The 27,410-nt window shown below is 55.9% G+C and overlaps 8 protein-coding genes across 8 annotated transcripts; 3 read left to right on the forward strand and 5 right to left on the reverse strand.

Moving 5' to 3' along the window:
- Positions 1–226: 226 nt before the first annotated feature.
- Positions 227–1,797, reverse strand: PHACADRAFT_258050 (uncharacterized protein; the record flags this gene model as incomplete). Its single annotated transcript, XM_007396924.1, has 9 exons — positions 227–411; positions 470–538; positions 594–665; positions 721–838; positions 916–1,099; positions 1,161–1,239; positions 1,304–1,435; positions 1,491–1,576; positions 1,640–1,797. Coding segments are annotated over 9 exons (1,005 nt in total), but the record flags the coding sequence as incomplete, so codon positions are not given.
- A 1,714-nt stretch (positions 1,798–3,511) lies between these two features.
- Positions 3,512–5,600, forward strand: PHACADRAFT_196722 (uncharacterized protein; the record flags this gene model as incomplete). Its single annotated transcript, XM_007396925.1, has 9 exons — positions 3,512–3,559; positions 3,619–3,946; positions 4,002–4,079; positions 4,132–4,354; positions 4,411–4,512; positions 4,561–4,714; positions 4,764–5,008; positions 5,064–5,153; positions 5,210–5,600. 9 exons carry the CDS (start codon positions 3,512–3,514, stop codon positions 5,598–5,600), a joined length of 1,659 nt encoding a protein of 552 aa, XP_007396987.1.
- Positions 5,601–5,927: 327 nt separating this feature from the next.
- On the reverse strand, positions 5,928–10,685 carry PHACADRAFT_162677 (uncharacterized protein; the record flags this gene model as incomplete). The annotated part of the gene is made up of 10 exons (XM_007396926.1): positions 5,928–6,266; positions 6,316–6,843; positions 6,893–7,513; positions 7,565–8,046; positions 8,099–8,295; positions 8,350–8,551; positions 8,610–9,556; positions 9,621–9,721; positions 9,773–10,537; positions 10,665–10,685. The coding sequence occupies 10 exons, from the start codon at positions 10,683–10,685 to the stop codon at positions 5,928–5,930; spliced, it is 4,203 nt and encodes a 1,400-aa protein (XP_007396988.1).
- A 3-nt stretch (positions 10,686–10,688) lies between these two features.
- PHACADRAFT_258054 (uncharacterized protein) lies at positions 10,689–14,369 on the reverse strand. The gene is made up of 6 exons (XM_007396927.1): positions 13,864–14,369; positions 12,902–13,805; positions 11,605–12,843; positions 11,384–11,552; positions 11,273–11,328; positions 10,689–11,213 (listed from the first exon to the last, which is right to left on the reverse strand). Exons 2-6 carry the CDS (start codon positions 13,783–13,785, stop codon positions 10,943–10,945), a joined length of 2,619 nt encoding a protein of 872 aa, XP_007396989.1. The 5' UTR covers positions 13,786–13,805; positions 13,864–14,369; the 3' UTR covers positions 10,689–10,942.
- Positions 14,370–15,795: 1,426 nt separating this feature from the next.
- On the forward strand, positions 15,796–17,051 carry PHACADRAFT_174797 (uncharacterized protein). Its single transcript, XM_007396928.1, has one exon. The coding sequence runs from the start codon at positions 16,395–16,397 to the stop codon at positions 16,908–16,910; it is 516 nt and encodes a 171-aa protein (XP_007396990.1). The 5' UTR covers positions 15,796–16,394; the 3' UTR covers positions 16,911–17,051.
- A 1,713-nt stretch (positions 17,052–18,764) lies between these two features.
- Positions 18,765–21,425, reverse strand: PHACADRAFT_258063 (uncharacterized protein). The gene is made up of 8 exons (XM_007396929.1): positions 20,970–21,425; positions 20,271–20,915; positions 20,119–20,217; positions 19,952–20,068; positions 19,809–19,899; positions 19,510–19,754; positions 19,146–19,444; positions 18,765–19,084 (listed from the first exon to the last, which is right to left on the reverse strand). Exons 2-8 carry the CDS (start codon positions 20,364–20,366, stop codon positions 18,862–18,864), a joined length of 1,170 nt encoding a protein of 389 aa, XP_007396991.1. The 5' UTR covers positions 20,367–20,915; positions 20,970–21,425; the 3' UTR covers positions 18,765–18,861.
- A 55-nt stretch (positions 21,426–21,480) lies between these two features.
- Positions 21,481–23,866, reverse strand: PHACADRAFT_258066 (uncharacterized protein). The gene is made up of 8 exons (XM_007396930.1): positions 23,442–23,866; positions 23,076–23,391; positions 22,608–23,019; positions 22,376–22,560; positions 22,208–22,324; positions 22,103–22,160; positions 21,703–22,053; positions 21,481–21,642 (listed from the first exon to the last, which is right to left on the reverse strand). The coding sequence occupies exons 1-8, from the start codon at positions 23,837–23,839 to the stop codon at positions 21,599–21,601; spliced, it is 1,881 nt and encodes a 626-aa protein (XP_007396992.1). The 5' UTR covers positions 23,840–23,866; the 3' UTR covers positions 21,481–21,598.
- Positions 23,867–25,134: 1,268 nt separating this feature from the next.
- On the forward strand, positions 25,135–27,082 carry PHACADRAFT_123237 (uncharacterized protein). Its single transcript, XM_007396931.1, has 9 exons — positions 25,135–25,591; positions 25,643–25,715; positions 25,768–25,874; positions 25,929–26,015; positions 26,067–26,204; positions 26,254–26,328; positions 26,381–26,441; positions 26,495–26,893; positions 26,949–27,082. The coding sequence occupies exons 1-9, from the start codon at positions 25,172–25,174 to the stop codon at positions 27,074–27,076; spliced, it is 1,488 nt and encodes a 495-aa protein (XP_007396993.1). The 5' UTR covers positions 25,135–25,171; the 3' UTR covers positions 27,077–27,082.
- The last annotated feature ends 328 nt before the right edge of the window (positions 27,083–27,410 follow it).

The following is a 27,410-nucleotide window of genomic DNA, read 5'->3' on the forward strand; positions in this document are numbered from 1 at the left end:
GAATCTTAGCTCTCTCATTCGCCTGAAGTTTACCAATGGAATCGTGCTTTTCTGGGTACGCTTCCTGCAATGAGACAAGACTTCAGGGGCGAATAAAATGTGCCGTGTATTCACGTATCAATATACAACGTTTAGCTGATGTATTGACCGTAATTTATCGCTCACAGGTACTCGTAGAATGAGCCAATTCACTGCCACAGTCAGCTACATAATGTGTACATTTTTCTGGACCTAACGAGTTGTGAATATGAACTGGAGCCCTCAACGATCGCCAGTAAATACATTGTTAGCTCGTTCAGTCGGATCAGAGACCAGGGATGAGACCCAAGCCAGCCGCCTTCGCATCCGCCAGAATCTGGTCCTTGTACTTGAGGAACTTCGCTTCCAAACCCCTGGCCCCACCTTTGTTCGCTGTCATGAGTTCATAAATTAGAAGTGTCGGGACACGGAGACAGGAGATGGCGCTCACATTGACGTCTATTGCTGTTGGTGGCGTGTTCAGTTAGGGTCATCATCATGCTCGTCTCGAGCAGTACAGCTGCATACGGAGTTAGCCGACTAAAAAAGAAATCCCTGACTAAAGTTTAGCTCACTCTGCGTGCCCTTCAAGATCTTCATTGGCTTGAGCTCCATGTCCTGGGCCGCGTTGTAGGGGCCATCCTCCCCTGAGCCGGCAATCAGTAGACCGGACGGGAGGTTACGGGAAAGTGAATCACGTACGTCCATGCGGACCAAACCCGCTCTCGAGCACGAGTGCACCCGGCACGAAGTCGCCAGTGAAGCCGAATTCGCCTTTAATAAGCCCCAGAACCTCGGAGGCAGTATTGCGATGGAAGAACTGGCATTGAACGAGGAGAGATCCTGTTAGAAAATACCGTCCTTGCGGAAGATGAAAAGGTGCGGAAGGTAACACACCGGTGGTCTAAACGACTGCTCAGCGACGTCCCACCTCTCGCCAATGAACGCAAAATCGGCAAGCGCAACCCCTGGGGTCATTGAGCGCGCCGTGAGGACCGTCCAGATCGACGGGTCGATATGTTCACGGGTGAGGCTACCGAGGGAGATGAAGAAATCGAGGTTATACTTGTACGGGACGTAGCTGACAGCCAGCCGCTGTCGTCAGCAAGGGAGGTGACCTGGTAAAATCTGGCGCAACGTACTTGCCATGCCATGCTACGACGTCGAAGGGCGTGTGGTCCTGCTTGCACGTGAAGAGCTTACCACCAAGCTTGTAGATAACTGATAGATACATGAGAGACAGGATTCAACACTTCGTGAGTTCAGATGCAACAAATACACGTACCTTCCCAATTGGTCTGGTCAACTTCAAAGTGGGCTACTGGGTGCTCGAAGTCGCGAGGATTCGCGAGTCCATGAGATCCAACGACGCCAAGGTTAAGGAGCTCATAGTGCGACCCGAAGATCTCTTGGATGTCTGCACAAAGCATATCAGGAAACGAACACGGCAAGGCACACTCAACAAGACTCACAGCCGGTTGCACTACCATCTGGCAAAGTAACCTTCCACTTCAGCTCCCGCTGTACGACCGTGATCTCGCCCGGGAAGACCAGCAACCTAGGCAAGTGAACGGTGTCACCGAATTTTCATAATAAGGTACATGGATTCTGGACAACTCACCTGCCCAGCTCAGTTTGGATATCAAGTTGGCCCTTCACAGGTATGATCAGGAAGTCCCCATCACTGTTCACAAATGCTTCCTTGTCCATGTCCGAGTTGCATGCATAGGTATGAATGGCGAGACCTTCAACGAGCATCGGACTACCATTCCCATCATAGTCTTGATGCCATAGATGAAATTAACTTTCTCGTTCGCCGATAGGACGTCCGGGGTCCAAGTGACACGCTCGGGCGTAGCGGTTTGTGTAGGATCATTGAGGGAGAACTCAGCGACGAGCTGTAGAGAGGCCGTGTTAACGGAAGCCGTGGGAAAGTAGATGAAGACGGACAAATGGGTTCTGCTTCTCGCTCTTGACAAATCCCTCGTGAGCGACAGACGGGCGGATACGGTACGCCTTGCTGAACCAAAGTGAGGACATGCGTGCACACACGATTGGGATGAACGAACATGCTCTTATTCTGAACCCTCGGGGTGGTGAACGGCGTGCCAGTAATCTATGACCTTTTTCAGGAGGAAGTAACTGTACTTTCGGAGTGGACCTTACGCATTCGGTGTACAGTTCGTACTTATTCTTCTGTGGCATATTCTGGCCTATAGGTAGGACATTGGGACTTGCGCAAACCGTCAACGCGGCTGACCATGAGTGCTTGTCGATATAGACCTTACAGAGCTTCCGATGTGAAAATGTTGTCGAAACCGACTTGGTATCGATATGGACCATCTCTGCGGCGAGAGATGGAATAGACTGTCTGAGCGCTTGTCTAACAGAAAGATGAGCAGCATTCAAAGTCTGGCGAGGGGACACATACCATGAGAGTGAAGACGAGGGATTATCAACAGGTATTCCGATATGGGAGCAGCACCGTGTTGCAACCGCGTCTTTATATCCTGAGCACGCTGGGTAAACCTGAGCACGGACAGAGCCTAGCCCTGACATCCCGAAATCCCGGAAACACGATTAGGTCCCGTAACTCCCGTTACGAGTTCCGGCGTAAGACTCTCCGTCAGCTCACTCTGAAGACCCCACGACGTGCCCCAGGACATAGGATTGCAGGCCCCGGGGTCATATCGACCCCTCCGTCACCAATAACAACCTCAACTCCTCGCACGATAATATCATCTTACTACGGTAGTGTCTGTGTATGCTGACGTTGTGCAATCTCAATCGAGATTGGTGACACCTTCTCATTGCATCCTCTGGTGTAGCTTTGACAGTGGCAATCAGCGGGTAGTGGTGCCTCAGTACAACTATCACTTGCTCGGTTCCTTCAGCCGGGTCAAGCTTCTGCAAGTACAAGCCTGGCCTGTAACGCATGTGCAAGAGACGGCTTCGCTCCGCTACGCGAATTGTGTTCCCCCGATAGCAATTTTCGTGGAGGCTGTTCTGGAGGCCAAGTGTCTTCGTGGTTGATGCTCGCTTGGCTGCGACTCAACTGCGACTGCTTTCTCGTGGTTGGAAAATCGCGGGCACAAGCGGCTGGCGTAGTGCCTTAGCTAGCGTAGCATCAGTATGGGCAGTAAGGTGTAACATGTAAAGTAAAGTCTCAGATCTCAGTCCTCGGAGTGCACCTGGGCGATCTCCCAGATACTGTCACCACAGTCCCATCCGTGCGGGGAGAGATTGTGCGCATCGTCCAACCGAGCTGCCGGTCCTTAGTGGTGTAGTCCAAATGCGGAATTCCGATGGGCGTGGAGAATCTGGATGTTTCAAGGAGTGGCCGTGCTGTGCTCCAGACAGACTGTCAGGGATATATATAAGTGTGGTGTTTCCAGGGGCTATAGGAGCCTGATATACCTCGTCTCTCTTGACAGCACCTCGAGGTTTCCTTCTATTCCCCGCGATATTGGCCGAGAGATACAGCGAGCCCCCCATGTTCGACAGCGCGGACTTCAAGGTGCTCGTGTGCACCGCCAGTTTTGTGAGCGCTGCTCAAGGTTTGAGCACTGTGGCAAGTTGCTAAACGAATGGCATGTCCAGGCATGCTATCTTATCTACAAGCAATTTGAACCTAACAGCCTCTTGGTCCATGCTGTCCTGCTGTTAGGTGTGCCCACCCTTCTGGCTTGGCAGCTCAGTTCCCAGTTGTCAGTTCTTCAGCAGATTGGCGCTGCAGTATCCTATTGGTGCCTAATCCTCGCATTCACGGCACTCTACCGTCTCTCACCCATCCATCCTCTGGCGAAATATCCTGGGCCGACATTTGGGAAACTCAGTAAGATTTATGTGGCCTACCTTGTCGCACGCGGAGACCTCTATCGCGCCATCAAGGACTGGCACGAGCGGTATGGTGATGTAGTCCGCATTGGTTTGTGCACATTTGACTGCGGTCTAGTTGTAGGGCTCATCTAGCCTTACCGCAGGTCCCAATGAGCTTTCTTTCCGCCGCGTTGATGCTGTCCAGCCTATCTATGGTGCGAAAACCATGCCCAAGGGCCCATGTACGCCAAATCTGCTGATGGATGTCAGATTTACTCAATGAGCCTTGGTTAGATTATGATACTCGGACGACCCCTGATGGAGTCTGCCAGCTCGATGGCGTCCGCGACTTCTCCGTTCATGGTTTGCGTCGAAAGCCCTGGGTGAGGGCCATGAGCAGCACAGCCCTGAAAGGCTATGAACCGATCCTGCATACAAAAACGCTAGAACTCATGGAGGAGTTGTCGAAAAGACAGGGAGAGAAGATTGACATTTCTCACTGGTTAAATCTATTTGGGTGTGTCAGCAGCCTTTTTTCATCATTCTTCTTACGCTGAATAATGTGACCGACAGTTTTGATTTCTTGGGTCTTATGGCGTTTGGCCGCGAATTCGGCATGGTCAAATCGGGTGAGGACCATCTAGGTCTACTTCATATTGTGGAGGAGGGAATATTGTGAGCGTTCCACGTGTCCCTTTTAGATGACCCTAACAATAATTACAGCGCCTTTGCCGTCATCTCTCACACGCCCTGGATCTATCCGTTCATCAAGCACATTCCTGCGCAAGGCCCGAAGGCCATGCAACTCTTGGGAGCTTCGTGCGTGCGAGAGAGAACGAGCAAAGGTTCGACATCAAAAGACTTGTTCTACTTTTTGGTTCGTCACTGCGCTTTTTTAGCTGTCATTAATCTCACTGCCGCTGCAGACTGAGGACGAAGGCGCAGCACAAAGTGGCGCTACACCGGACGAGATCACCGCCGATGGCATGCTGGCGGTCATTGCAGGATCGGATACAACATCAACGGTGTTGGTCCATCTTTGGTACTTCATGCTGCGTCACCCAGAATGTGCGGAGAAACTTCACAAGGAGATCGATGTGACGTTCCCGCCGGGTGAAGATCCTTTGGATTTCTCGCGCCACGCGGATATGCCCTACCTGAATGCCTGCATGTGAGTAAAACCACAAGTGGTGCCGGAACGTGTAATCTCACAGCGTTGTAAATAGCAACGAGACACTTCGCCTGCTCCCGCCGGTTCTTGGTGGTCTCCAGCGCACCGTAAAGCGCGGGTCTGGTGGTGCAATGATCGGCTCTTAGTACGTAGACATCTCTCCTTGTGGCGCGCTTAGTAGCTGAACCCTCTGTCGCTCAGCTTCGTACCCGAGAGCACGCAAGTCTCCGTGCATATATTCTCCCTACAACGCGACCCGCGTGAATTCTCGCCGTTACCCGACGACTTCTGGCCGGACCGCTGGCTCACACAAGACTCTTACACCCTGCCCACCGGCGACGTCATCAACAAGGAGCAGGTCACCACCAACCGCGCTGCATTCGATCCTTTCTCTTTCGGCCCCCAGAACTGTGCGGGCAAGGCCCTCGCCATGGTCGAGATGCGCGTGGTAGCGTGCGCGATGATGCACAAGTTCGAGCTGCGTGAGTCGAAAGAGTACGACTTGAATCAGTGGGAGAAGGATCTACTCGATACGTATGTCACGCTGAGGGGGAAACTGCCGGTGATCCTCGAACAGAGGCAAGGGCACTAAAGGGATCTGGCTGCGTATTTAGGCTCTGCTTCACCTGATATGATTATGTGACTATTCAGGAGCATATTCGCCACCTCCGGGAAACAGTCCAATCCATGCAACTACCAAGTATTAATGAAAGTACCCAAAGAAAGTTAAAGCGACGGAGAGCGTGTGGCATAACAGTGAGAATAGTGCAAATAGACCAAATGCTACATCATAAGTACTATCGTGAAGAGGTAAAGGAGACATTCCAAACTAGAAAAAAAGGAAGGGGTGATGACATCCAGGACGGTAGTCTTAGAGAAATTATACATATAGTTACTTACACAAAAGATCGTGGATTAGTTATCGCCCGATATCGGCCGTCTCGCGGCGATGCGAATGAGACCGGATGGTTGAGTCGCCTTTCGCGCTGGGTGGAGGCTCCTCGCTCTCTTCTATCGTCTCTTCACCGGGGTGGCCTTTCCATTTACCTTTCGTACGACTCAGGCGATCATCGTCACTGGGGCCGGCCGCCAGGGCACGCTCGAGCGCCTTCTCGCCGCGCTTCTTTAGGCGAAGATTCATCGCGGCCCGCAGAGAGTCAATGTATGACTCGTATTTGACAATTTCTGTGAGAATCCACTGCGAACGTTTTTCCCAATTGGCGAGCGCCTTCGCAGCGTTGGAAGATCGTGGAGGATACTACACGGGGCGTGAGCTACTGTGGCCGTTGAAGCACGGAAGCACTCACAAGATTCATCATCGGAGTTCGCAGTTCATTGTGTTGAACCAAGTCATCTTTGAGAGCGGCAACATGCTTCTGCAGGGCATCCATCTGCGTCTCCTCGTCGTGCGTACTAGGGACGCTAGGCGCCATCGGAGGCTTCCAGTCGTTGATAACGATACGGTCCGACCAGGGTGACTTGTCCCCTCGCACGGTGGCGACCAAGTCCTTCTTGCTGTATTTACTCCGCCCACTACGGCCGCTCTTCGTGCTAACGGCATCCGAAGTATCCTGGTCCAGAACTCGGTTCCAACCGTATTCCATGTTGGAGACGCCCCCAGTCAGAGGTTCTTTGCTCGTCCGAGCGGCCCAGTAGTTGCACGTCTGCACCCATTCATTAACAAGCTCCTCGGTACCAGCCTGGAAGAAATAGACGCCGCCATTCGCCAAGGTGAGCACCATACAGTGGGGACGTTGCCTGTTATAGCCGGGTGATGGCAATGCATGCGCGAGTGAGTGTGCAAGCAGTACAGCTCCAACTGGTTGCGCATTTTCCTGTAGGGGTGTTAGATAGGTCAGGTCACGAAAAGTGGCTACTACTTACCAGCCAGTTACCGCCGCCCACAACGTTCGCACTTCCTAGGCTGTGGTCCCCAAAGACGAACATACTGAGTTCACCCTTCTGGATGACAACGAAAACATCCAGCCACGACTTCGACTTGGCCCTCTTGCCAATGCATTCCCAGTACTGCTTGCGACACAACATGCCCTCCTTTGCCCACGGAGGTCCCAGAAGTGCGAGCTCCTCGTCGCTAATGCTGACTTCGGTGGATGTTGAGTGGTCGCTCCTGACGCTGTGAGCGTCATCTTCCTGAGCTTCGCGAATGATTGTTTGCGTCAGGTTGGAAGCAAATCCGAGTGTTGGTATGAGGAAGGAGGCGGTTGACGCGTGCAGGCCCTCGTTCGATGTAGCAAAGCTCGGCGCGGGACTGGCCCGACCATCAGCGGGGTTGCTGGCAATGTACGGGCTGTATATTCCTTGCGTTGATAGGATCGACTGCAGACCACGTATACTACCGCGCTTCAGGTTGTTCTGCTGTCCTCGCAAACCGATACCGCGGAGGGCGGACACATGAGGGCTCAGCGACGATGTTGAGGAACGCGCCATCGCTATGCTACCGGTAGGCTGCAGAATCTGTTGAGTCTTGACGGAGTTGTATATCTCCTGCAAAGCCGTTCAGTATCCAATGAAGTCGATAGCGCGAAGCGAACTCGCCTTCAACAGGTCCTCCATCTCCCCTTCCCATTTACGATCGTACGTAATAGCAGGGGTCGCAGGGTCAGAGCTCTTACCGTCGCGGACAGACACGACCGATACAACGCTCTCGTTGATTGGGGTTTGCGGCTGCGTACCGGACGTATCCGTCGATGCAGAGGTCAGCTGCCCAGAGGATGCTGCTTTGCTGCTCAAGTTCGAGATGAAAGCCTCGCGGGTAACACTGCTCCAGCTGTTCATACTGTTGCTGCGCTTGATCGACCGCCCCGTGGGAATCCCGCCGTCACTGATGTCTGACCCGGCGCGCACGCTGCTCCAGTCATCGTTGGCCAAGTCTGACGACGACCCGGGCTGAATCTGTAGCTGAATAGTACCGAGAGTGTTACGGACAAACTGCTGGCGCGACATTCGCGATGTCAGCTCCGCAACGTGCAGGTCCGTGTTGAGGAGCAACAAGGAGTATGTCACCGCATGTACAACACCTGTGATGTCAATGAGTACGAAGTCAGCCTATGGTGATACAGGCACACATACTGGCGCTGCCAAAGATGCTAGTAGGATTACATTCCCAGTAACGACGGGCGAACTGCTCCAGTATACGGTCCACTTGCTGCGTCTCAGCTTTCAGGAAGAGCTTGCCGCACAGACGTCGAAAAGCGTTGTCGAGCCGCAACCCAGTGAAGTCGAAATTGTCCATCCAGTAGCGCAGAGCAATCCTGTTGATAGAACTCCTGCAAAAACGCTGTCAATGGTGAGTGCGACGAGCAATTGAGAAATGCACGAACTGTCCGCCGAGCCACTCAGCAATCTTATCCTTGGCCATAAACTCTTCATCTTCTGCCCAGCACCTCGCCGCTAGCTCTTCGCCTCTCGCCTTCATATTACCGGTCTCCTCGTTTTTCTTGGGGGAGAGGTTAGCCGCAAATTTGGTGATAACAAGGTCGTTTGTGGCAAGATCTTGTTGAGAGGTAGCGGAGAGACTGGAGACTGCATCACAGATTAGATCAGCTCACGCAGCAACAATCATGCATACAATGCCACGCACAGTTACGCTTCGGATCCCGGACATCTCGCAACGGCACGAGAGATGGTTCAGAACTAGACGCTGTTGAACGATGTTGTACGCGAAGACGGTTCTCGTCTCGGGCGGAGGATGGTATATATGTCAATGAAGTCACTGCGTTCCGCACAGGCGATCTGGGACCATGACGTATCCCAGAAACGCGCCGATGGCCAGGACTGGACGCAGAACCCGACCGGGCTCTGAGCGGACCCGAATTTATGCGCTCTAGCGATGGCTGCTTGACGGTCAGTGTCGGCGGACCGGTGGGGGTCGGCTCAGTCGCTGCGTGCTTGGGCTGTGGTCGGTCACCGTTCTGTGACGACGTGGGCAGGACATGGTCGCTCTGGGAACGAACAGACAGTCGTTTGCGGGCAGGTGTTGATGGGTCCTTGAGATCCAGCAGTGCCGTCGAGATAGGATCAAGCTGGAGGAGCTCGCCCTTGAAGTCTGTCATGATGCTATTCCAATCTGAACCTCCAGAGCCTTGGGAAGGATGGGAGGATAGGCTCGGTTGCGGAAGTATCGTGCTGGTCGAGCTAGATGCCATGATGCGCTTCAGGTCAACATCGCTGACGCTCATACTGCGTCGCTTGCTGCGCGTGGGAACTATGCCGCTGGACTTGACAGTATCGTGCGTGACAGTTCCTGTTGGAGACGGTGTCCGAGCGCGCGGCTTAACGACGACCATGGACATGGAGTGGTCTGTTGCATCTTCTATTTCGGTGTCGCTATCGGTATCATTGAGGTCAGGGCTGATATCTGGCAAGGGTTTGTTGTGCAGGTCGAGAGAAGAAGACGGGCTAGAGAAGACATCGGACTCAAAGCTCTTCGCAGGTTCCTTCTGCGTCTGTGGGAATGGTGGTATTGGCGGCACCGGTGGGGGAAATGCGTCGAAGACGGGAGATACAGCGTATGGATCACTGCCCCCACTTGATTGGGACGTGACAGTCCTCTAGCACGTTCGCATGAGCACATGAGGCGCGACGGAAATGCGCGCGTGGAAGAGCACTCACCGATCGCTCACGAGTGGACGACGCACCCAGCATCTTCCCCAGGAAGGCAGTCGTCTTGGCCCTGACAGAGGACTTGTTGGACTGCGGATAGTACGGTCAGCAAGGTCATTACTCCTTGAGGAATTATGCTACCTTAGATATGCCGCCATCCTTCATCGAAGTCATCGACCGTGGACTCGTCAGCACCCAATCAGTGCCTGGTACGCCACCTGTTCCCACCCGCAGTTTCAGCTTGGAACTGGGAGTGCCTGGTGGAGATGTGTAGGCAGAGGTCGACGAGCCTGCGGTCGCAGACCTCTGGCGTTCGCGGCTGAAGCTAGAATCGCTGGAGTCTGTGGGGGCGAGGCGTTTGGGAGTGGGACTGGGGGAGTCGGCGCTGGTGCTAGCTCTGCTTGAGCCTGCCTCTTTGCCTTTGCTCTTGCGGAGGAGCGTGGCGAGATCTGGGCTGCTAGCGGTGCCAGGCGAGCGGTACATCGAACGACGCTTCGTCTGCAGGTCAGTGTCTTCCTGTGCGTCGTAAAATATTTCGCGGCTGGAGTAGGACGACGAAGAGTCGCGCGAGGGCAGCGGTGCAGCCAGGCTGCTAGGCGAGGGCGTTGGGGGGACTATGGTGGGCGACGCAGGCTGTACGCCTATGAGGGGTGTTTTGGGCGGAGGTTCTGGCGACGAGAAGGGGCTTAAAGAGCTGAAAGAGGCGTCTGAAGTATCCAGTACCCCGAGGGTGTCAACGTCGAGAGTTTCTGTGAGGATGACTGTCCCTTCAGCACGGAGAGCCTGCTCAAAGTCCAGGTCTGTTCTTGACACCCGGCGGTTCGCCAGTCCATGGACGTCCTGTGGCCCGACCGGTTTGAGACCAGCGGGAAAAGATGAAGGCGGTACAGGCGACCGCGGGGACGGCTGCCGGAATAATGAAGCCAGGTTGTGAGGGAATGAGACGAATGCCGCGGTCGCTGCCAGGCGGTGGTCGCAGCTCGCTTCAGCCCGTCGCTGATTCCGACCACGCGCCAATCACAAATTCACAGACCCCACGCTCGGCCCATCTCATCTTGCGCTCGTAAAACCAAAGAAAATTATTCTTGTTTCAAATACAAAAGCACTTCGACGAATGATCTATCGACTCTATGCTCATGGTCGTACATGGACAGGGAAAGTAGCAAGCGGCGTGGCATGAGGGCAGCATGAAGAGGGGCAGGACAAAACCGCAGCAGATCAGTTACACATTCTAATGATAGTAAAACAGCCCGCGCCCAAGATTGCGAGATGGTATGGAAAGACATAGAGAGACATATGCGCTTCGTGAGATTACATACCGACATGACTCTCGTCACTGTCCTTGCGTGAAGATGATGTAGAAATCTGCGGGCCCGCCGAAGTCCGTCGCTGCCGCTTCATGGCGAGCGTGCCCCCTGCAGCGCTGCCACCGATGCGACTCGTGGGCGACAGCCGCGAGCCAGCGAGCCCGCTCGGCATCGCACTTGTGGTCGAGGACCGGGGTCGTGTCCCAGAGGCAGCTAGCTTCGGTAGCGAAGCGCCTTTACGGGATGCACTGTGTGGCGTTCCAGACGCACGATTCCTGCGACCGCAATCGGCGTCAGCACGAGCACGCTCCACCACTTGGGGCCAACCACGCACCGTTTCTTGATGACGTCCGTCTTGAGCGACAGAGGACGCACTACGCCGTGCAATTTCTACGTAAGTCCGGTCAGAAAAGTACAGCACGGCGCAAGATGTGGGGCTTCTTACGAAGAACAGTCCGCAGGCGTTGCACAGAGGCTGGCCCTCCGGATCTCTGCGCCAGAGCGGAGTGTTGGTGGTCTGGCAGTTCGTACACACAGTGGGGGAAGATTCGCCGTCTTCCCCATTGCCTTTTGAAGGCTGGCCCGACGTGCCCACCTGAAGCTCGGGCGTGCTACTGTGGGAGACATGAGTACCGCGCTGTTTATCGCACACAACGTTGCACTTACCCCTTGCGCTGGTTGCCCCGCGCGGCGGTTTCCATTCTCTTGGTGGACGAGATCTTCCGCGCAGGGCGTGCGCCATTCGACAAGCCTTCCACCGATGGCGGCGTCGAGGCGTTGGACGTGATGTACGGTTCTGGAGAAGCGTTCGAGCTTGAGTTGACACCGTTGCCCCAGCCATCGCTCGATGGGCTTGGGTGGAAGCTCTGGAACGACCCATCGCCGTGCTCCAGAGGCAGGATCTGCGTCGGGTCGACGTGTGTATACGGATGGTGCCCGATCGATGGGTGCTCCATGTTGGAGTACATGCCCATGCTCATGCCCATCAACGAGTAATCGAGCCCAGTTTCATCGAGCCCCGCCAGGTTGGAAACGTTGAGCTGTGCGTAACTCTCGGCCACAGCAACCGATGCAGCAGCAGCGGTCGCAGAGAGCCCCTCGTTGTTCTGCTCAATCGGCGAGTAGGTCCCACTTAGGTGGAGGGGCTCGTGGTAGTGGTCTGGTAGACGATGCTTGTGATGATGCCCGATGTTATGGTGCATCACTGGAGCCGAGGAGGAGAGGTCGAGGTAATGTTCGTACGGCTGGAACGAGAAATTGAACGCCGTGCTCGGAAGCCCATGGTCGACGTCGTGGGCATCTAGAGGCACCGTCGTGTCCAAACCGATGGGGTCGCCACGCAGCATACTCTCCGCATGTGGTGCATCTGCACGTCGCTTGGTTCCAACAAGCTTTTCAGGGGGCTGCGGTTTGCCGTCAACTTGATGTCGACCACTCACCCCGGTGAAGAACCCCTCCCTCTCTACAGTATGGTCGAAGCTCGTCTTGCGCACCCGTTTGGGGAATCCGGTGAACTCCTCGGGCGACGGTGCACTCGATGTGCTATGCCGCGGGAATCCCTGCAGCCCCAGTGATGGAAGCGAGGCAGGATGACCCACGGGGCTCGTCAATGCCGAGAACGGTGGCAGATCAGGGAAGTGATGATGCTCGGCGGTTGTCTCATGGACGGCTGCCAGTGGCATATGCGACGTCGAAGGACTCCGGCGGGCTGACGCCGATGTAGATATGGGCTTAGAGGGGGAGGAGGAAGCCTTCGGCGGGGGAGAACTGGGGAACTTGAACTGGTTCTGCTCCGAGAGTAGCCCTCCCATGGGGGGCCGGGAGCGAGAACGACTAGCCGGGCGCCAATCCATAGGCACGCGCGAACGTGACCTGCTCATGTCCCGCCAGTCCATTGGCACATCGCTATATTGCGACATCATTCACTTAGAAGGTCAATTTGAGCAAAATAAAAGCCACGCACTCATCATTGTCCTCCACTCCATCCTGATTCGTCCCATCGAAGCCCACCACTTTCACTCTCGCTTTGCCTTTTGACCTTCCGCGTTCAGAGTCTTCCGGCGCTGGTGGACCTGGGGTGCTGTCTGGCGAGCGACTCGAAGACGACGATGGAGCTGCGCTGTCAAGGGTCTCTGGTACTATCTCCTCCTTGACTACAGTCTTCTCCTCCAACTTCGCCTTGTCCTCGTCCTCCTTTTTCTTCTTCAGTGCGAGTGCCATCATCCGCCAGGTCAGGTTCTCCATCCGCTGCCCGTGCGGCAGCGTTGCCTTCGTCTTCGCGTACATCCTCCAAACCTGCGTCGCCAGTGGATCGTCCCTCGCCAGCTGTTCTGGATCGACGTCTTCCGCCGCCAGCTCGATGGCCTTCAGGTCGGGGGAGCCCGAGACGATCGGACTGGGATGCTTGGCGTCATTGCGCAACGGTTTCCGCGGGGGGAACAGGTCGTCCTGGAACAGATCCGAGAACTTGCGACTGGACATCGGGCTGCTCGCGGACGTTGGGGCGGTTGAGCGCCCGGACTCGCCGTAAGTGGACGAACTTGTTGACGAGCCGCTGACCGTATCCTGCATGAGATGGGCGGGTATCGCCAGCGGGTTCAGGGGCGGGAACGAGTGCTCCGGGAAGTTGGGTGACGACGGTGTTGTTGACGCCGGGGACATCCACAGCGAGGGCGGCAAGTTAGGCGGAGAGTGGACCTCCGGGTAGTGAGATTGGGATGGATACCCGTTCGAGAACGCATCCATGGACGCATCTCCGATGCCAAAATGACCGTTACCCCTGTACGCCGTCTGATCGAACGCATGCGAGGTGCGCCTCCCTTGCAAGCTTGGCGCCATGTCGGCCATGTTCAGACTGGGGTCTGTTGCTGTGATATTCATGACCACTGAGTGTGAGATCCCGCGTTAGTTCAGCGGAAAGCGCACCTGAGCCGGAGGGCCTCCGTTTTACATAAGAAACACTCCCTGGGTTCGAGCGAACATGGCCGGAATGAATGCGCTGCGAGATCGGAATCGCAGAATTCATGGACTGCCAACTGGTGTTTCCCCCCTGACCATAGACTGCTCTCGGGAACTCTTTTGCGTAGCCAGGTCCTCTTTGATTCGACATGAGTTCTGCTTGTGAGGGCATTGCTCGTGAGGGTAGACTTGGGTTAACGGTCGGCGCCGGGAGACCGAGAACACCCGACGCCACGAGGGCAGCAAACGTTGAAGGGTCCAAAGGGGATGAGAAGACGTTTGTCCAATTCTGAGGTATGGATGAATGTGCAGTTTGTTGGTTTGGGAGATCAGCTGCACGTCGAGTAGAGGACAATGGTGAGGGCGCGTGGAAGGTGGCAGGCTGTGATTGAGAGGCGGCAGAAAGGGCCATTTGTTGTAACCATGGGGAAGAGTGGGAGGAGTTGGAGACAGAGGAAGGATGCGGGCTTCGGTCGACCGGAGTAGAGGTCGATGAATTGTGAGACACTGCAGAAGTATTTACGGTAGGGCGGCCAGGAGGCGACCAAGTGCGAGACGCAGTCTCGACGAAAGCCCTCGTCGAGGAGGTAGAAGACTCCATGAAGTGGCTTGTTGACTGCCGGACGAGGATCAGCGAATGGCGAGGCGGGCAGTTTGCGTGTGATCACTCACGTCTTACGGCGACTTGAGCAGCGGGCAAGTGACCGCTTTGACTCGAGGTAGAAATGGTAGGGCGGGAAGAGAGTGGCGAGGAAGCAAAGTGTCCGAGCGGTGAATCTGAGCGTGGGTCGTGAAACACAGCTCGCCAGCAGAGGGGAGTGTCTGTGTCTGCGTGCAGCTAGCTGCAAGGCGGCGACGGTCAAGGAGACCTGCGGTCCGTATTCGGAGCCCTTTGGAGGTAATATTCATTTACCCCTCCAAAATTTCTGGTGAACCATCCAAACCGGGAGATTCAGGGATCGGGATCAAATATTGGAATTCCCAAGAATGGTCTCAAGGTCTCATAGCTAGTGAGTTGCCGACGATTCCACCCGTGCCTTGAGCGCGACCTCTCGAGATTATTTCCTCGCCAGAAGACGTCGCGCTGGAGCGCACCCGCCGCAGCCGCACACCTGCTGTTCTCCCGCGCGAACGCTGTTCCCTGTTTGCCTCGCTGCTTCCCCAGATCGCCCAGGAGATGCGATGGCGGAGGCTGCACTGACGTCGGGGGACGACCCTGTTCGCCCTGTGCACATCCCCCGAACCGTCGACGTCAAACGCTTTACGACAGGGGCCCTGCGATCAGAGCAATATTATCGGGATTTCACATGGGGGCGGCTTGTTCGAAGCGATGTGTTTCAGTTTACCACAGCAAGTCCTGCCGCCGCGGCAAAGTTCACGCTCGTCCTGAACTTGTGGATGCACTGAGCCCTAACTCATTCCTGCACCAGCCTCTCACAGCGTTCTGTCAACGGACCCCGGTGTGGACAGCTTCTTGGGCTCCTCGTCGTCTAGCCCCATCATCTCGGACGCTTTCTCATCCCTTTCTTGTCCCTCCTGCGGCAGCCCCGCATCAGTCAAAGAGCTGCAGGGCCTGCAAGCCAGCCTCCTTACATCTCTGCAATCATCAACGCACCTGCCTCTTCTGTTCCGCAGCGCCAAGACGAGCCGTTGCTCTGTTGCATCCGGATTCACTGGTGCAATTCCATGCGTTCACCATCACCTCCCTAGACCCGCAGGCATAATAGGGTGTCGCACCGCGTGACTACGCTCAGGCTTTGCCCAAGATCTGTTCTCCGACGCCATTCGCACTTGCCAGAAGCCCCAGCTCAGCAGCCAATCCGGCAAAACAGGTGCGCGTTCTCCCGCCCATACACCAGACTCATGTTGATCTCCCCTGGCTTCCCTGCTTCTGCGCGCTCTTTACAGCCCAGAGTTCGCGTCAGAGTCGATTGAGTGGCCAGCTCTCGCCTTCTCGTCCTGTTTCTGCGGCCCGTCCACGCGATGTGGCCAACGGGCCAACGCTGCTCGTCGCATTCTCCTCTTGTGCTCCAGCATGCCGTTACATGATGCGAAGAATCGTCCCCCGCAGGGCACCGGACGGAGCATGGCGTCAAACCTGTCTCCAGACCCATATTGTCCGCGACATCCCATCATTGTTCACACCCACCGCTTTCCGAGGAATTCGCTGTCGAAGCTGCAAGCCAGTCTAGCTGCCTGCGGCCCTGCGAGCCAGACAGTCCCTTGCTGACGACCGTTGCACTGCATGACACGACTTGGCCTGGGCCTCGGCACTGCACTGGGCCAGCATCAGGCATATGACACCCTTTTCTACGGCTGCACCCCAGACGTTCCCACACTCTGCGTACGAGGACGCCCAAGACTGCACTGGTCCCTAAAATCCCGGGTGGCGTCCGGCGTGCTGTGATGACCATGGCACGAGGTAACTGGTTTTGTCATTCCTTACAACCAGAGAATCTGCCAGCAGCAAGTTCTGTTCCGAACCTGCCTAACGCAGTATGGTGGCCCTGCGGCCGCACCAACCGTTCTCCCAGCCATTGCGCATGGTCTGCTTCTCTACCCCCCATACACAAGCGCCTTCCAGGCATAGTGTGCGTACGTTGAGTGCCTTGCCTGTCAAGCTGTTCATTGAATGGTCCCGTTGGGTGCTTCCCACAGCGGTGACGTTCCTGAGGTTTGCGCTCCTCCTCCTGCACTCACGCGAACACTGGCCACTGAATCACGTCGCAGGTCCTACTCCGCACTCAGGATTCGCACCTCCCAGGACTCGACCCCCGCGATCTTGCAAATGTGCTGCAGAAGCCGCCGCGTACGGCACCCTCGGCGAGTCACCCTGGCTTCGCGCTTCTCAACGCAATAGATTGCACCGCCCAAGATCATCAGAAGGCCGACGTCGCACGTTCGATCTCGATCCGATACACTGCCCGCCCGCAGCGCGGACGACACACCTGGACTGTGCAGGCTCTGCAAGGACTCGCTGTTCAGTTGGTCCGCGAGCATTTCATGGTGCGTAACGCCACAGACCTACTCCCGCGTCGAGCAGTCCATGGAGCACTCCAGGCTTCTCACTGCAGGGATGGAAGCTGCGCACACACGATCGATCTCGCGGGACATGTACACTATCCCATCTATAGGGACGCCGGTTGGGATGCAGCCCTCCTTTAGGGTTGATCGTACCGGGTATGGCCAGAACCTCGGACGTCCGTACTCCGTGCACAAGAGGTGACGTACGCCTACCAGCGAGCGCCGACACGCAGGCTCGCTGCCTTGCGTCCCCGCACTGTCAGAGGTGTGTTATTATAGCATGATTTACGGTTTCGCTTTGCGCAGATCTGCACTCGTTGCGCTGCCACTCCGCGAACGCGAACGCAGGGTTGCAAGTTCTGCGTCGTACGCAGCGGCAAGCTGGGCAGGCCAAGTACGACTCCGGGCGACGTCCGAGTCCGGGACGCCGCGTCAAAGCTTTCGATATCCAATCTCCACCAGATGCAAATTCCTCCACCATGGTCCAGAGGTGCACCATGGCTCCCATACCAGCGCGCGTTCCAACCTGTTCCAACGGCACTTTCGAGTGCAATGCCTCAGTACTTCAGTCTCAAGTTTCACGCAGGCGGTTTTTCCTGTGCATTTCCGAGCACATGGAAGAGCGGGCAATGTGCCGAACGCCGTTGTGCTCCTCCAGTCTCGGCCCCACCGTCCCGCTCCCCGTCTGCCGTCCGCCTCTGCGGATGACGGCGGCAATCGCACCACGGTGGCTCACCACCCAGCAGTGGCACACGACTGCCTTGGCCGGGTCCGAAGCATGGGACTCTGCATCGACATGAGAACCACATCGAGCACGGACGGTCGAAACATCAGAACGCGCCATCGACAGGCCGGTGGGCCTCGGCAGTGGCGCCGTGCTCATCGATTGAGAACTGTCGCGGCGAAAGAAAGGGAAGCGAGGGCCTGCAGTCGATCGGTTGCGGGGTGCGCTAGTGGCTCCATGAATGTGCCTGGTTGATGCGGCTGAACGACGGGTGTCACGGAGGACTCGAGAGAGGCCAATCCTCGTTCTTTTGCGCTCGGGCGTGCCGCGACGAACGCAGCTCTCAGGGTATTTTTTTTCGACTACTCTTCTTGTGCCAAGACTAGAGCTATCGGCAGTGGCAAACCTTGTGGTGCTCGCAGACGATGCTACTATCTTCCGGCCGCGTTGCCTTTTGGTTCCTCGCATTGGTAGCGAGTAAAATGCACTATTGTGTCTGGAATAGACATGCCATACAATTTTGTTCTTGAGACTCTGCCGACGGTGGCTCACCCGCGCAGAATATGTGAGACACGTCTAGTCTGCTCCGGGTGTACGCACAGAGATAACGCGGCGCTCTGAAGGAGCTCAATTATAGCTTTTGCTTATCGCATTGAGCCCGGCTCGCCGCCAAAGTCCTGGGGGTAACCGTTGTGCCAGAACGCCTATGCGCGCGACGCACAGCGGAAACGAGGAGACTGACGGAGAAACGGAGGGAGACGGGCCTCCCATCGGGAGAGGGCGGGGCAGCTGCAGTTTATGTACCACCCGCGCTGGACGCAAAGAGCTCCGGACTGAAGACGAGCAGCGCCCGACGTCTGTGCCGCGCCCAGCCACGCCGACTGGCGCGCTCGAGCCGTGCCGCGCACAGAAATGCGTCTGGCATTGATCACCCTCAGTGCTGGCCCGGTGCGTCCCTCCCAGAGGGGGCCTCGCAAGGATTGTTTCTGCAGGATGCCTTCTGCGGTGGATTTATACGGCTCGCGCGCGCACCGCCGCAGTGAGGACCGTCGAGGCTGTTGCGCACCAGCGCAGTCCTCTTCCCTGATACACACACGAGCAGTACTACCGTAACGTCTAAAGCAGGCATGCATTCCCGCGTGTATATTACCTACAAATACGATAGCACAATATATCCTGAAGAAATAGTAAGAGCGTGGCTGCCGTGGCACGGCGTGTTATGAGCCCTCGGCCTTCTCGGCCTTCTTGCCCGCACTCGTCAGCGTGAGATTATTCCCATTCGCAGACGAGTTTGCGCGCGACACGGCCTGCGGCGTGGACACGTTCGACGGCCGCTGGCTGTGCGCATCGGCCTCTTCTACCTGGTCGTTCCAACCCCACGCGTCCGCGAGCTCGCCGCGCACGAGCGCGGTCATGAGGAAGGACAGGATGCAGGCCGGGCTGGGGGTACCGCGTCAGTCCGTCATTTGACAGCGCGCGACGAAGCGGGAGATTTACTTACCTCAGATAGAGAAGCGCCGGCTGTGCGGCTTTAAAGACATGCATGACTATCATGGTCATGCCTAGGCCCGCGAGGTACGCAGAGAGCGCAGCGTAGAAGTACGGCTTACTGTAGCTCACGTGCTGCCCGCACTGCGACGCGCGGTGCTGGTCGTAACGCAGCGCTAGCGCGACGAACATCCCTGGGACCACGATGTCGCCGAGACCGAGCATGGTGAAGCCGCGTTCGGTCGAAAATACGAGCGACTTGGGCCAGAGAAGCTTGATCGGGATGTCGAGGTTTGTCGCTACCTTGACCATCTGCATGACGAGCGCGTTTATCCTTGAACAGAGTCCGGGAGATGCTCCTGGTAGCAGAGACTCACCACTTCTGTACCGAAGACCCACCAGACATCATACAGGAATAGCCCTGATAGCAGGATGCACCCTGTCTTGAATGAGTCGAGCGTGAGGAAGCACAGTGCATTGTACGAAAAGGAGAGCGCGAGGACGTCCGTGAGCAGTGCGGACTTGCGGGATTCGCTGGGTCCGAAGGTATATATGAGCGATGGAAGCGCTCCTAATGGGATTATATAAATCGAAGGCGTCCGGAGCGACCATGCCAACAGCTCTGCGTCAAGGGTCAGCGTGACGGGGCGAGATACGGGGAAGGGGCGTGCCATGCCTTTTGATTCCCTTGATATGCTTATCTTGACGGTCTCGTACTGTCTCCAGCGGGTCGGACCCACGAGCCAGCGCACGAGAGATATGAGAGCCTGATTCCTGGATATTTAGATGCGTTATCGGCAGAGGCTGGAGGCCACACACCTTGCTCCCGCTCCCCACGCCGGCGATGGTGAAGTACCACTGCAGGATCCAGTTTATCCACTCGCGCCCAAAGTACTTGACGATGACATAGAGGCTGAAGAGGAGGACGGATCCGATCTGGGGGCCGCTGGATGAGGTGAGCACCTCGGAGGCGAAGGGCGACGTACAACCGGGAAGAGCCAAGCGTCTTCCGATGAGAGCCGTTCTGGTTGCTCCTCGTCTTCTTCTACCTCGTCCCCTTTCTTGCCGTCTTTCGACTTTGAAGACTAGATGTTCTTCTCAATCCCACAATCCGATCTGCAAATTCTAGGAGACGCACCGGCAGAGACCCAAATGACCCGGTGTAGATGGAGAACACGGCAAGGGAAAGCAGGCCCGCATACGAGGACAAGAGATCCCAATCGACCGCCGTCATGGCGCAAAAATATTCAGAATGTCTCTAGCGGCAAAATGGTGTAGTCTAGAGCAAGAAAAGGCACGGCCGCGCAGCGGACATGCGAGGGCGAGGCAGAGAAGGCGAGCACGAGAGCAACTTGGGGTGCACAGCTGGCGCCCGTAGGCCGCCGCCGACGTGTCCGCCCGATCCAGCACCGATCTGATCCCGATCCACGGCACCGCAATCAATTTTCAAAGAGGCGCCCGCCCAAGCTATCGTCGACGTTGTTGACCCGGTCACGCTCGCCCCCTTAATCTTAGATGTGTGCTCGAGCGTGAGCTCATCAACCACAGGGCACACGACCACCGCGGTAGAGCACACGACGAGAGAGACATGGCAGCAAAGGCAGCGAAAGGGGCCAAGCAGCGAAAGCGCACCCTGCACGACGACAAGCGCAAAGCGCAGGCGAGTCTCGCCGTCGAGAAAAGGGTCAAGGGCATCAAGGGACGAGGTGTCAAGGCACAGCTTGAGCAGCTTACTGCCGAGCTCAACATGCGAATGGCGGATGTACAGGCTGCATGGGTGACGGTGTGTGAAGACGCTGTACTATTCGTCGAGTGCTTGACGCGAAACATCTTGTAGAGTCCGACGTTACGCGACGTCGCTGTGTCTACGGAAACTCATATGCCGGTCGGAGACCTGGCTGAAGCCATGCGAGGACTCTAATATTTATACAAAGCTAGCCGTACCACCGCGCTCCGAGGGATGCAGGCGCATTCAGCGTGTGTCATTGTCGCTGCCCTCCACGCACCGTCCTTACGCAGTAGCGCTACAAACCAGTGGCACTCTCCGCCAGCCTCGCAAGGCTGAAGCGTGCCGCCAAATCGGCCCAACGCGCGAAGTCCGCCAGTACGTGGAATCTTCTCCCCGATACTCGCTTAGTCTCAAGAATCTTTGCTCGGGCTCAAGATACGACGCGCAGCCTCTTCGACTCTGCGAGATGGCCAGAATTTGCATCCACTCGTGCCGATCTCTTCACATCTTTCACACCAACATCTCAGCAACATAATCTGTCGGCCTTAGAGTTCTTGCTATTCCCTCACACCTGTCACCATCTGTGCCTTAGCACAGGGACCCAGCTTCTTCCGATTTGTAATGAACGACTTCTTGCTGTGTTCAACGATTTGGAAATGACATGAATAAGATCTACACGCGTGGCCCAGAGTCATGTCAGGCTAGTGAACAATCTTCTACATTGAGCGACATCGTGATCAATACCCAGCAGCCTTGCCACGCTTCCTCGAATCACTCGCAGCTGTCGACGAAAGCCAAGGATAAGCACAAGATCAGAATACACGAGTGACGAGGTACGCACCATACAGCGTCCCGCTCTCCTGCGTCACCAGCTGCACGACCGCCGCGATACGGTTCACATCCGCGACGCTCACGTTGTGCCCGCGCGCGCGGAGGCCGTCGAGGAGCGCCGCCGGGTACACGTTGTCCACGTCGACGACCGCGGGGAACAGCTGATCGTGCACGCGCCCGAACTCGACCGCGCCGCTCGCGTCGAGACCCCAGTCGAGGTTCATGAGCGTCTGGAAGAGGGCCGGGAAAATGCGCGAGCCGCCGGAGCCGCCGATGACGGCCCAGAGCGCGCCGTCGCTGTCCTCGATGATTGTCGGCGCCGTCGACGAAAGCGGGCGTTTGCCTGGTTGGGGGTAGTTGTCTGTGTTTTCCTTGTTAGTGGGGAGGAAGCGAGGAGGGAGGCGACGTACAGGGAGAGGGGAAGAGCCCGAAGGCGTTTGGTGTACCGGGAATTGAGAAGTCGTCAAGCTAGGGCGGGTAAGCTGGCGCTGTCAGATGATGGAACGAGCACGTACTTCGTCATTCAGAAGAACGCCTGTCTCGGAGTCAAGCACCTGCGAGCCAAAAATTAGATTTACTGTCGACGTGATCGCCACGGCCATGCCGTTCTTGTCGACGATCGACGAATGGCTCTGCGGAGTTTGCCTCAGCCACTGCTGCAAGTGGGGAAAACGTCAACTCACCGTCCCGTGGTCAATAGGCACGTCGTAGACCGGCTGATAGTACTCTGGAGTGTGCGTATGCTCATCGGTAATATTCGCGAAAATTTTCTCCGCAAACTCCTTTGTCGGAATACGGTCGATCGTGATGATTTCCTTGGTGCTCAGGAAGTCAGGGTCAGCCAGCCGAGTCCTGGCAGCAAAACCGACTAGCATATCTGTCAGTAGTCGTTCTAAACTCCGACGGTGCACTCACACTTCATGATTTCGACCAGCCGGTGGACATTCAATGGCGTGCGACCACTGTCAACAAAGTCTTCAAACATCTCCGCGAGGTTGAACATGTGCAATAGAACGGCCCCCGATGTCGGTGCGTGCGTAGTGTAAATCGTGCGCCCGCGGTACATTCCTTTGAGTGCAGGACGAACATGGACCTTGTAATTGTCAAAGTCCTCTTGGGCCATGATGCCACCGGTCTCACGGATCTTCTTGAGCAGTGCTTCCGCGATGGGGCCCTTGTAGAACACGTCTGGGCCTTCTTTGGCGATGCATTCCAGCGTGTGGGAGAGCGCAGTACGGCGGATGATGTCGCCTTCGCGTAGCAGGCAGCCCTCTGGGGCGAAGATAGCCTTCCAGTCATCATAGTTGAGCATGACCCGCGAGAATATCTATGATAGAAGTTCGTGAGCGCCGTTATGTAAAGCGAAGTTCTGCAAATACGCACCTCTATCCTTCTCTCTAGCTCCTTCTGTACCCGCCAACCCTTGGCAAGCTCCATAGCCGGGGCGACAAGGTCCGCCCACGGCACGGAGCCCCAGAGTTCGTGCGCTTTCTCAAGGCCCCGCAGCTCTCCCGGGACGCCCACGGCCAGTCCGCCAAAACGAGCGGCGTCCGGTTTTCCGATGTACATTGTCTCGTAAGCAGCAGCGGGAGCGGTTTCGCGGAAGTCGATGGTATATACTTCAGAAGAGTTGGATGTCGAGTTCACCATGGATGGTGGCAGTCGCACAGTCATAAAACCCCCACCACCGAGGCCGGACCTGTATCCTATGAGCCCAACAGCACACAGAGATAGGGTAGAGTAACGTACGAGAACATGTTCACGACACCGATGCATAGCGTAGTGCTAACCGCCGCATCCACTGCGTTTCCACCCTTCTTGAGCGTATCAACGCCCACGTTCGAGCACAACTCGTTCTCGCTCGCGACGGCGCCGTGCTTCGCCTTGACGAGCCACGCCGGGTTGCGTGCACACGACCGACCCGCACACGCGTGGTTCACAGTCAAACGCGACTCGGCGTCGTGCTCCCTGAGCCATGTCCGCTGCGATGCCGCGTAGAGGAGCGTTATCGCAACGAAGGCGGTGAGAAAAAGCGGTCTGCGGCTGCGGCGACGGCTGGATGGGCAAGCTAGGTCGGAGTCCTGGTGCAAAGGGAGCATAGCAGGGGAGTCCGCCTTTACGCGTTTGACCTGGAGGACGTTCGCCATTCTGGAGACGGATTGCGGGCTTGAAGCACGAGCACTGTAGCCCCTGTGTGGGTTCGGGGTAACTGATATGTCCCAGATGCCATTTCTCGTGAGATAAGGCATTCCCAGCCTAAGGCGGTCTCTTATCCCGCCATATCTCGGCGCCTACTCGGAGCGTGCTGGCCGTTGGTACATCGCCGACCGCGTTCATGCCAGCTGTCCTGGAATTAGCACTGGCAAAGTACTGCTGTGATATAAACTTGCATCATACAGTGAGCATGGCGCATGCTCATGTCCAGCGTGCTGCAGCCAGCAAACCTCCATTAGCTCGCAAAATATAACATAAATCCTGCCGAATGCATCAACAACTCACCGAAGGACGTCAATTCCCACAGTTGCTTACTGAGCACACTGCTATGGTCATCTGATATGATGCGTGTTGCGACGGCGTGCCGCCGTGTTGCTGCTTGACCTTGCGCACGCGCGGCAGCGTTGGGTGTTGAGGGAGGGGAGCAAAGCCAATGCATCGAGAGATGTCGCACAATCGAACCGCATTATCGCACCTGTTTGCCATCACTGACGCTTCTGTCGCCATTCATCACGCAGTGCGCGCTATGCCAGGCGTCGGGACTCGGCGCTGGTGATCAGCGGGCCGGGCGTAAAGCGTTCGCGGCAACTAAATAGTACTCGCCCACATATGACGCTTGTGAGTCTAGACAAGTGTGATGTACGCTCAGTCTCATATCTTTTGAGTGATGAGGAGAAATGTGCTGCTATCTACACAATCATGATTGCCAGGCACGCTTAAGTGTCGTGTGTGTGCATTGGTTGATACAGACTGTCCATGCGTGTTGCTCAGAGCAGCACAAGAAATCAAGCATACGCGTGAAAGCACATGAAAGTCGATGTGGCGCTAGGTGGCGTCGGCCATGGCACAGCAGGTGTTTTGGTAGATTGGTGAGCGCAAAGCCCTGATGCGAGCTGACAGATGGCAGGAAAATACTTGAAGCATAAGGCGCACGCTCTACTATCCTAGTCGCCTCAATACGCAGATGTTGTATAATGCTCCTTGGGGTGTGTTTGCCAGCGGAGCTACACCAGTAACGTAATTATAAACGAAAAGTAAAGAATACGATTGTATTGGCATAATAGACGCCCTTGAGATAGCTTACCAAAAGTTTACCGCATAACTTAGCTAAATATTTATGACTAGTCGAAGGGTTAAATTTTTGATACCCGAACGCATATTGTCGCGTCGCGAGACCCTTTGCAGCAACTTTCATCAGTAAGTTTCGGCACATTCAATCCCTGCACGCTTGAGACCTTCAGGAGTCTTACAAAGTTCCATGTAGTATGGACTTCACAGAAATCTATAAACAGACAGCCGGGCTGGTTGCTTTCAGTCCCGGAACGCACTTCATCCTCACCGCAGTGCAAGACCGGGTGGTCATCCGTCGATCTGACTCCTTCCAGGTTCAGCGGACATGGCAGATTGGCGAGTCATTTGAGGCACCTGTGGTGCAGCTAGGTGCCTCTCAGTTACAGCACAAGGCTCCGTCCCGCGCCGAAATTGCCAATGCATGGATCACGCATGCTGGATGGTCGTGCGATTCGGAATACGTCCTGACTGCCTGCACGAAGATCGGCGTCGTCGAAGTTTTCAAGCTAAGGGACGAGGCGTGGAATGCGCGCATTGACTGCGGTGCCGAAGGGCTTGCTAAGGTGGAGTGGGCACCGGATGGACGATCAATACTGTGCTTCTCAGAATGGGGTGTAAGTTCCACACAGATCTGATTCAAGATATACGATTGACTGAATGCACAGCTCAGGGTAACAATATGGTCGCTTTCCACGGGTACCGCGTCCCATATACAGTTCCCAATACATCCTGACAGAGGTAAGGCCTGGCATCCTGCATGTGTAAAGGGTCGAGTGAACGAGATGGGTAGGTTATGCCTTCAGCCGCAACGGCAAGTATTTCATACTTGGAGAGCGGCACAAATCTAGAGATACACTCGGAGTGTATGACACGTCACAGTCATATCGCTTAGTTCGGGTGCGCCAATATCTCCGATTTTCTGCAGGCGGGTCATGCTCACCGTGACCTCAGCACTTCCCTCTTCCTTCATCTTCTCTCGCGTCAGTATCCCTATCGCCAGCTGGTAACGTACTGGCAGTATGGGAAGGACCCTTGGAGGTTCGTACCTTGCAGCAATTGCTGATACGCTGGTTGAGCCTTCCCGCTTAGTACAAGATCTACATCGTCACCGTCGCAGGAGATCTCCTAGGCACGTTCTCTCCAGAGCCCGACAGAGGCCTTGGTATCAGATCAGTCGCGTGGCACCCGTCTGGAACTTACCTAGTCGTCGCGGGATGGGATGACAAGGTAAACTGAAGTCCACACTGTCAACGTATCCAGCTGATAAGGAGGCTAGATCCATGTTTTGGAAAGTTTGACGTGGGGTCCGGTTGCTGTACTGGAATTACAGTCGCGAGTACCATCCGGAGTTGTAAATCGAGCTTTCCTACTTTCTAGGTGTCTGTGCTCAGTGAGCGTTGTAGAATGTCTGGCGAGAGCCAGCGAATTGGATTGACGCGACGCAAAGACATGGCTTCATCCCATGTAAGCGTCTCCGACACACTTGCATCTTGCGACGTGCCCATAATTTGACTTAGACGAGCGCGTTCGGCCGCCCTGGACACTCGCAATCACACGCCCCGAACTCTCCAAAGCTTACCCCAAGTCTGGAGTTGTACAACTATCCTTCAACATCTCTGGGAGTCTGCTTCTCGCCCGCTTTGAATCGATGTTGAACGTCGCCCACATATTCTCCTTCCCCACACCCCAGGACGCCCAGTCGCACGATAGCAGCCGCAGCGCCCCAAAACTCCGCAGTGTGCTGATACACAACCAACCGGTCCAGAGCGCAGCGTGGAACCCCGTCAAGTCTGGGGCTGTAGCTCTATGTTGTGGCTGCGAGAGCATGTATTTGTGGAGAGACGAGTCTGTGGTGTGGGACGAGAACAGCGGCGAGGAAGTGCAGGAAATCGCCGAGTGCGTTGGCATCCCGGCACGTAGGTGGCTTCCATCTCTTGTCCGTTGATTTAGTTGATTGCAGATTCTTTGCAGAGAACTTCAACGCGAAGGACGTCAGATGGTCGCCGGATGGCAAAGGGCTTGTTCTCCTCAGCAAGGACGCATTCTGTTGCGCTTTCGAGGCAGAAGAAGATGTGCCTTCTGAAGAACCCGAGCATTAGGTGTAGTCTACTCCTATCCTTTTTTGCGTTCGTTTGCTAACTGTTCTCGGTTAGACCGATATATCCACTTCACGTCACCATTTGTCCTAGGATTGGATTGTTTGCCGAGCCTGAGCAACCATGCTATTTTTGAGCACCCTTGTAGCGTTTGGTGCCTGTCGTAGCTCAGCGCTCAAGATGCGACGAAGCTGCGATCTTGCGATATTTCACGTCCACTTGTCACCGGTTTCCGTATGGGCTTTCCCACCACGATTTCAGTACATGAGCGATCGCACTGTGCTTGCAGTGGGGCAATCACGGGTACAGCTCTTGTGAGCCCAAAGAGCTGCCTCCC

Source organism: Phanerochaete carnosa, assembly GCF_000300595.1.
Source record: "Phanerochaete carnosa HHB-10118-sp unplaced genomic scaffold PHACAscaffold_6, whole genome shotgun sequence".
Lineage (NCBI taxonomy): Eukaryota > Fungi > Basidiomycota > Agaricomycetes > Polyporales > Phanerochaetaceae > Phanerochaete > Phanerochaete carnosa.

Excerpts from the sequence above, each read along its gene's own strand:
- PHACADRAFT_258054 (XM_007396927.1), bottom strand. The coding sequence starts at position 13,785 with ATGGCCGACATGGCGCCAAGCTTGCAAGGGAGGCGCACCTCGCATGCG. Across the intron at positions 12,844-12,901 it reads GGAGTGGAGGACAATGATGA|CGATGTGCCAATGGACTGGC; the intron begins GTGCGTGGCTTT and ends GTCGCAATATAG. Across the intron at positions 11,214-11,272 it reads ACGGACGTCATCAAGAAACG|GAATCGTGCGTCTGGAACGC; the intron begins GTGCGTGGTTGG and ends TTGCGGTCGCAG.
- PHACADRAFT_174797 (XM_007396928.1), top strand. The coding sequence starts at position 16,395 with ATGGTGGCCCTGCGGCCGCACCAACCGTTCTCCCAGCCATTGCGCATG.
- PHACADRAFT_258063 (XM_007396929.1), bottom strand. The coding sequence starts at position 20,366 with ATGACGGCGGTCGATTGGGATCTCTTGTCCTCGTATGCGGGCCTGCTT. Across the intron at positions 20,069-20,118 it reads ACGCTTGGCTCTTCCCGGTT|ATCGGATCCGTCCTCCTCTT; the intron begins GTACGTCGCCCT and ends AGCGGCCCCCAG. Across the intron at positions 19,445-19,509 it reads GGGTCTTCGGTACAGAAGTG|ATGGTCAAGGTAGCGACAAA; the intron begins GTGAGTCTCTGC and ends CTCGTCATGCAG.
- PHACADRAFT_258066 (XM_007396930.1), bottom strand. The coding sequence starts at position 23,839 with ATGGCGAACGTCCTCCAGGTCAAACGCGTAAAGGCGGACTCCCCTGCT. Across the intron at positions 23,392-23,441 it reads GGTGTCGTGAACATGTTCTC|GTCCGGCCTCGGTGGTGGGG; the intron begins GTACGTTACTCT and ends CATAGGATACAG. Across the intron at positions 22,161-22,207 it reads GCGTTCTTCTGAATGACGAA|CTTGACGACTTCTCAATTCC; the intron begins GTACGTGCTCGT and ends TACCCGCCCTAG.
- PHACADRAFT_123237 (XM_007396931.1), top strand. The coding sequence starts at position 25,172 with ATGGACTTCACAGAAATCTATAAACAGACAGCCGGGCTGGTTGCTTTC. Across the intron at positions 25,716-25,767 it reads CCCAATACATCCTGACAGAG|GTTATGCCTTCAGCCGCAAC; the intron begins GTAAGGCCTGGC and ends CGAGATGGGTAG. Across the intron at positions 26,205-26,253 it reads TCGCGGGATGGGATGACAAG|ATCCATGTTTTGGAAAGTTT; the intron begins GTAAACTGAAGT and ends TAAGGAGGCTAG.